The 7500-nt window shown below is 44.2% G+C and overlaps 1 protein-coding gene across 1 annotated transcript in view; it reads left to right on the top strand.

Annotated features, from left to right (window-relative positions):
- The window catches only part of LOC307245020 (uncharacterized protein), a gene marked incomplete at both ends in the record, with an annotated part of 9429 nt that extends 6475 nt beyond the window's left edge, over window positions 1–2954 (top strand). The window contains 4 exons of the mRNA XM_080020431.1: window positions 891–1025; window positions 1116–1274; window positions 1378–1544; window positions 2831–2954. Coding sequence (XP_079876557.1) covers window positions 891–1025; window positions 1116–1274; window positions 1378–1544; window positions 2831–2954 — 585 coding nt within the window. The remainder of the gene's footprint in view (window positions 1–890; window positions 1026–1115; window positions 1275–1377; window positions 1545–2830) is intronic.
- Window positions 2955–7500: the final 4546 nt, after the last annotated feature.

Genomic DNA, 7500 nt, shown 5'->3' with positions numbered 1-7500 from the left:
TTGACTTTTCAAGAAATTTGACCCATCGAGATTAAGTGTGTGTGTGTGTGTGTGTGTGTGTGTGTGTGTGTGTGTGTGTGTGTGTGTGTGTGTGTGTGTGTGTGTGTGTGTGTGTGTGTGTGTGTGTGTGTGTGTGTGTGTGTGTAGTTGGATGGAGGTGTGTATAGAGGTTCTTTATGGATGTCTCCTCTTTCTGGTGGCCCTGTCAGTGGTGACCTCTAAACTCGACTCCAGCCTGGCTGCTCTGCTATTCATATACACACTGACTGTAAGTGCGCACACACACACACACACTTGATCTTACGCAAATTTACACTTACCAATTCATTTCTAGCAACAAGCTGAGTCTATTGCATTATGGATGGATGGGTTCTGTCATTTATGCACAACTTTTTTTTTTTTATGTTGTGAAAAGATCTGCTCTCTCTACAGCAAATATGACAATGTGCCGCTTTCAATATCAGTCATCATTACCGAACACCCATGTCACTAGATCTGGACGAAAGTACATTTGAATAATTTATGATTAATACTAATAATAAAACGGTCATACGGTTGAAATGCACTTTTAACTCCTCAGATGAGGGAAGTTCTTCCTCTGCTGGTCAAAAGCTCATGTAACCTGCAGAGCTACATGGGAGTTCTTTGGGACATGGAGCAACACACACACCTGCAAAGAGAGGTATACACGCACTTAAACACACGCACTTAAACACACACGCACACAGGGAGGGAGTTGCACACGTGCATATACATTTTATACGCTGAAACACTCTCACTGGGCTTTACAACTGAATATATCACACTCATATCACACTCCATCCACTGCAATTCCCAAGACCGACAAATTATTAAACTATGAATGATTAATCTCCCCCCCCCCTATCCAGCCTCTGTGGTTGGACTGTGCCAGTAAAGTCCACGCCCCGCCTGCCTGGCCGTCGGAGGGACGGCTGCAGTTCATCAGCTATCAGACTGATTCTCTCCCGACAGGATTAACACTCTGCATCCAATCGAAAGAAAAGGTGTGTGTATGTGCAGTACTGTAGTTCCTCAGTATTATATTAGTGTTTGTAAATGTTAGATTTGATATGTGCTGATTAAACTTGACTCAGGTGGGAGTTTTGAGCCGGTCGGAGGCGGACCTCAACATCATCACCAGCGCTCTGTTCCGATTGGAGGAGATCAAGGGGGGTGTGGTCAAAATTGACGGCATTGACCTCTGCTGCGTGGGGCTTCATGAACTACGAAGCCGATTGGCTGTCATCCCCAAGGTGGGGAAAGGGAAAGGGAGGATAAAGAAAATAATATATAACTCTGTCTGTCTGTTTAGCGATCTGTCTATCTCCGCAAACGCTCATCTTCCTCCTGATGAAGGTTCCTCTGCTGTTCTCTGGCTCATTGCGCGACAACATTGACCCGTTTGGTTGCTACGGCGATGACCAGGTGTGGCAGGTGCTGCACAGGTGTGGCCTGGCGGCATGGGTGGCCAGGTTACCACGGCAACTGTTGCATCCTATAGGACCTGGAGGAGAGATGGCTAGGTGAGCAGAGTGTGTCATGCAGTTTCATCACCAGGGCTGCATCCCAAACTGCAAAAGGTTACTGCTAGTCCTACCTCGCTGCACGTTTTATTTGCTGTTCAAATGACGGCTTAAATGAGCCATTGAAGCTACGGGACAGAGGAAACATTAGTCTAGGCTATCCAGGAAGTATATTTTATTTTTCCACTCCCAATGTGAATAATATGCCAACATTCAATGATTTGGGCAGAGTAGGAAATGTCCACCGGTGCATTTTTCCGGAATGTGCTGGCCACGTATAACAAACGTGACGTGTTGATGGTACATCACCGTGTATAACAAATTGTTGATTGTCCCGGTTTATCAATAAATAAGGATGCATTTAATGATGCCAAGCAAACGGACTGTCCCATTTCACCAACGCTCACTTGCTTCTGCACAACCTGTTGAGGGAGTTGTGAGCGAGAGGGAGCAGTAGCCGCAGGAAGCAAGTTTTGGCACATGGGCCGGACAAAACAGGATGCCAGCTATGTTGCAGGATGAGTCAAATCTCATCTGAAAAATCAATAACAAATGAACCTTTAAACATTAGGATTATATAATGTTCACCGAAATAACATCAATTCTCCAAAACGCAAAGTGGTCTTTAGCAGGAAAAGGTGAAATTGCTTCTGGAAACAGATTCCTTTTTTTGGGTCACTCATTCTTCTTGTGCTGGACGGTAAAGGTTGTACTACATAATGAGCTGAGGTTTGTGGGTGATTGAACGCTTTTGTCCAAACGACCACTCCGGTACTTTTCTTCACCTCCCACGATCGCTCTTCTCTGTCTCCAGTTACACTGAGCGCTGGCTGCTGTGCGTCACCCGGGTTCTGCTCCGATCTCCGCCGCTCGTCATTTTCGAAGAACCTCGCACATGCGCTCCGCATTGCGACTCAAACACTCACACCCACAAGCCCAAAGCGCACGCGCAAACTCCGCATGGGAATGCGCACCCCCGACACGCCCACACACACAAGTCAAACACTCGCACACACTCGCAAAGCGCCACACGAGCTCTGGGGCCAAACATACACGACCCAACCCCTTCGCACAGTCGCGCGACGCACGCGCACGACATTGATCCACGTGCGCGCTCGTTGATCCATGGTCTCCTACGGACGGAGTGGAGTCAGTCCACGGTGCTGACGCTCACACACGACCCCAGGAGCCTCACACACATGGACAGGTGGGGCAGATTCACATCCTAAAGTACAGTTTGATTTTGTTCAACAGCATTTTTACCCCGGTGTCTCCCTCTCGGCCAGGGTGCTGGTGTTGGAAGGAGGTTGTGTTGTCGAGTTCGACCGTCCCGCCGCTCTCCTCCAGAAGAGGTCGCTGTTCTCCAGGCTGCTGACAGAGGCGTGCGCACAGCCGACAGAAGAAGGCTGACGACAGATTCCACAGGTTCCAGAGGCTGAGATGTTGTTTTTTTTTTTCAAGGTTTATACTTGTTTTGTACTCATCCGTCATGTAGTACGTAGGTAAGTTTCAGCCATCTCTCCAAACTGGAAGCTCGGCTCCAACCCTTCAATGCGAGTCATGGGGGACAAATCCAGAATCTTCATTCAGTGCAAAAACTCACTCCACATTTAAGGAAATGCAACATGATGCGAAAGCTATCTGACTTTACAAATACAAGGAGTTATTACATTTTTTTTAAGTTTTGTTTTATTGCTATATTCTCTCTTTGTTGGAGCTAGTTCCATTGTTGTGTCACAGTGTTATTACAACTAAATAGGTTACCTGCCTTAGAGAATTAAACCTAACTACAGTATGTGCTACATGAGTGGTGAGTATACTATAAAGAGTATAGGAACAGGTATAAACAAAAAATATATACATAATAATCCCTTTAAAGCCGAGTGCCTCGAGTTCCTGTTTTTTATCCCCACCCACACCATTGCAAGTAAATGAAGGACAGGCCAAAATAAAGTTCTAAATAAATGTTCAATAAATGTGTATATCTCTCCCAATATTAAATTGTCAGAAATTGTACTTTTTTTAAATTATTTGGTGATATTCAAAGGGGACGTAGTCAGTTTTCATTGATAGCCTGCAGTTCAGTGGGTGGGCGGCAGAGAGGTGTGTGAGCGTGCACCCCGGGTCACCATGGAAACACCACCCCATCTCTTATCCTTACTGTGCAGGCAATGTCTCAAAAGACAGGTGCAACTAGGCAGCCATGTTTTAGGCTTCAATACAGCTGTGAGGGAGTGGGGTCTCGCTGTCCATCTAGTCGATGGGTCCATTGGATGCCACTGTACGATTAAATATGAGTAGAGAAACTGTGGTGAGGCGTAGTTATGTGTTGTGTAGTGTAGATCACATCAGTTTTAAGATTTGGGTTGCCCGGTGTAACAGTTCCCTGTCAGAGCAGCTATAAGGTGAAAAAGAATGTTCTGGAACTATATCTCATACACCGATCAGCCACAACATCAAAACCACCACTAATTACCACTAATATTGTGTAGCTCCCCTCATGCCTCCAAACCAGCTCTGACCCGTGGAGGCATGGACTCCACAAGACCTCTGATGGTGTCCTGTGGTATGTGGCACCAAGACGTTGGCAGCAGATCCTTTAAGTCCTGTAAGTTGGGAGGTGGGGCCCCCAGGGATCGGGCTTGTTGTCCCAGCACATCCCACAGATGCTCCATCTGATCAGACCCTAACCCCGACCATCCACATGATGTAGAAGAAAACATGATTCATCAGACCAGGCCACCTTCTTCCATTGCTCCATGGTCCAGTTCTGATGCTCACGTGTCCATTGTAGGAGCTTTCGACGGTGGACAGGGGTCAGCATGGACACTCTGACCGGTCTGCGGCTACACAGCCTCATACACAGCAAGCTGTGATGCACTGTGTGTTCTGACACCTTTCTATCATAGCAGCATTAACTTTTTCACCAATGTGTGCTGCAGTAGCTCTTCAGACGGGCTAGACTCCCCACACACATCAATGACTCCATGGGGGCCCATGACCCTATCGCCGGTTCACCTGTTGTCCTTCCTTGGGCAACTTCTGATAAGTACTAACCACTGCATACAGAGAACAACCAGTCAAATTGCTAGTCATCTAGCAATTTGACCCAGACGCTCAGATCCTTTCGCTTGTCCATTTTTCCTGCTTCCAACACATCACCTTGAAGAACTGAGTATTCACTTTCTGTCTAATATATCCCACCCCTTGACCACTGGAACAAGATGAACAATGTTATTCACGTCACGTGTCGGTGGTTTTAATGTTGGGGGCTGATCGATGTGTTTTCCTGCAGGTTTATAAGCACATCTGTCATTTAAGGGCTAGAGCCTTAGAATTCACAATTTTCATATAATCCCTGACATGTGTCTGTACTGTTTTTCAGGCAACAATTTACTAAATAAAGACCTTTATGGTGAAAATGTGTTGACTATTTTACCGAGATTAGATTCATTATGGATTAGGGTTAGTAGAGTTAGGGGTAGTAGGGCTAGGGTTAGAGTTATTAGGGTTAGGGCTTGTCAGGTTAGGGTTATCTATTAATAAAGCAACCATATCACAACCATTTACTGGCAAATATTTCATCCGTATAACTAAATTAAGTGAATTTAAGTTGAGTTAATTAATTAAGCAACCATATCACAACCATTTACTGGCAAATATTTCATCCGTATATCCAAATTAAGTTAATTCAGTTTTTTTGAATGAAAATTTAATTGAAAGGGAGTATAAATTGCAACAGCTTCAGGAGCTGACAGCTGGCCGCCCAGGGGCAAAATGGGGCCCCTCTCCCAAAAAATGTCTCCCACATCCTAAAACAGAAATAAAAATGGTATACAGTATGTAATGCAATATCATGAATCTTCCTAAATGCATGACTCAAGCACTTTTGAGGTGTAGAGCTGCAGTGCCAAAAGGACATGCAGTACCATCAGCCGATTCATGTTGAGCCAGCACAAAGGAAACATGGGAACACCATTCATCTCCAGTAACTGATTTTAATTCGTATACTATTTTGTTATTGTTTTGCCGACAACAACATCAAAGCTGCGGCCATCTACCAAGGCTGTGTATCAAATGAATGCATTAATAAATATACTGCAATAAAAAATTGACATTGGTTGCCAGATAAAATCGTTTGCAACAGGCTTGTGTACAATGTGTAGACTGTTGCACAGCTGTGGCCTGATTAACGTTCTGATCCTTTGGCCAGAGAGTTTGCCACCGCCACTGTGCTGGAGCTGTGGTCGTCAAGTGAGGGAATAGTGTGTTTGTTTTAAAGGTACAATAACAAATATTTTATTAGCTGGTTGTGCAAAGTTTATATGATATACCACTGGGCACACAGTTCTCACCAGACTCTCAGTTTTGGAGGAAACGCTCCTCACCCCCAGACCTGTCAATCTCCACTCAATCCCCCTGAACTATGCCACTTATATCCCCAAAATGGTTTCATTTTGCTCAAGCTCAAACATTCATCTACCAAACAATGCATTTTTTTTTGCAAATTGTCCAATGTTACTGATTGATTGCACCTTTAGGCCCAGTGGGGGAGAGAATTATTCACAAATCGGCTTTAACTGAGTCAAAGGAATAACCAGAAAATCAGAAATAATTGTTTCTGTAGGATAATCTCCTGTGTGTGTTTAATGGTTCTTAATAACAGACAAGAAACAGACAGTAAGACAGACAGACAGAGTAAGACAAGGAGAGAGAGAGAGACAGAGACAGAGAGACAGACAGACAAGCCCAGTGAGAAAACCGGAAGGGAGGGTGAAAGCTGAAGCAGTTGATTAGTTTAATTAGTCGACTAATCATTTTCACAAAGTGCTTCTGATGAGGAATCTGAAGTAATTAACGGTGTGGGTGTGTGAGTGCGTGTGTGTGTGTGTGTGTGTGTGTGTGTTACAAATGGCAGCACAAGCCTGAGTGTTTAAATCGTGTCATTTATTACGGAGCTCAGTGTCGTACTTTAGTTTGTTTAACTATGTTGAGAAGTTTTAACATGCTGTGGAACACAAGGTGAGGTACAAAAACGTAACCAACCCTCTCCACACACACACACCCACACACAACCACACACACACACATAGAAGATCCATATAAAGCAGCACTGGAACATTCACAAGCTCACACATTTTCCAGTGTTTTTCGTATTTAACAGCAACATGTGCAGATGAATCATTAAGATCTTTGCTCTTAATCAGCAGACAAAACAGAAACCTCCCAAACATGGCCATTAACACACACTAGAATAGTGCTTTACATAGACAATATAGTCAATATATAGACATATTTAGCAGATATCCCCAGTTCAGGTCAGGAAGCGTTTGGCCCTGGGTTCAACGGGCTCTGTTCATGCTGCGTTCATGGTCCCTGGGAGACGAGACCGCGGGAGGACGACGGCGGTGGCGACAGAGACATCACCACAGCTCAGAGTCACGCTGAACACGGTCGTTTGTAAATTTCAAAGCTCGGAAAGAACTTGATATACTATCCATCGCGCAAACAAATTGTTAAAAGTTTTCCACTACATTTTTCACCGAAATATGAAAAGCAGGGACAGCGTGGCTCAGCAAACCGCTGAAGTCAGTATGAAGTCGGATTTATTTTGTTGCATGTCAGGTCTGGAAGTTCCCTTTCCCTAACACATGAACACACCTTCACTCTTCCTGTTGAAGTCACTTTTGAATGCGGTGATGCAATCTGTTACTTAACATGCAGCAAACAGCGACTTATTAGAATAACATTGATATTGTCTATTCAATATCAATGATATACAGTGATCACTTTACCCCAATTTTATAAATATTATGTTCTTATTATTCCTAAATCTTGTACAATTTTCACTTTTGATCACATTATTAGAGTCACTCACCTGGACACCTAAAACTTGTATATCCCTATTTTATTTACTTATTTCTTTTTGGCACGGTTGACAATTTCCGCAAAGAGT

This window comes from Zeus faber, assembly GCF_960531495.2.
Source record: "Zeus faber genome assembly, chromosome: 19".
NCBI lineage: Eukaryota > Metazoa > Chordata > Actinopteri > Zeiformes > Zeidae > Zeus > Zeus faber.
This window is presented reverse-complemented; position numbering and strand designations above follow the sequence as displayed.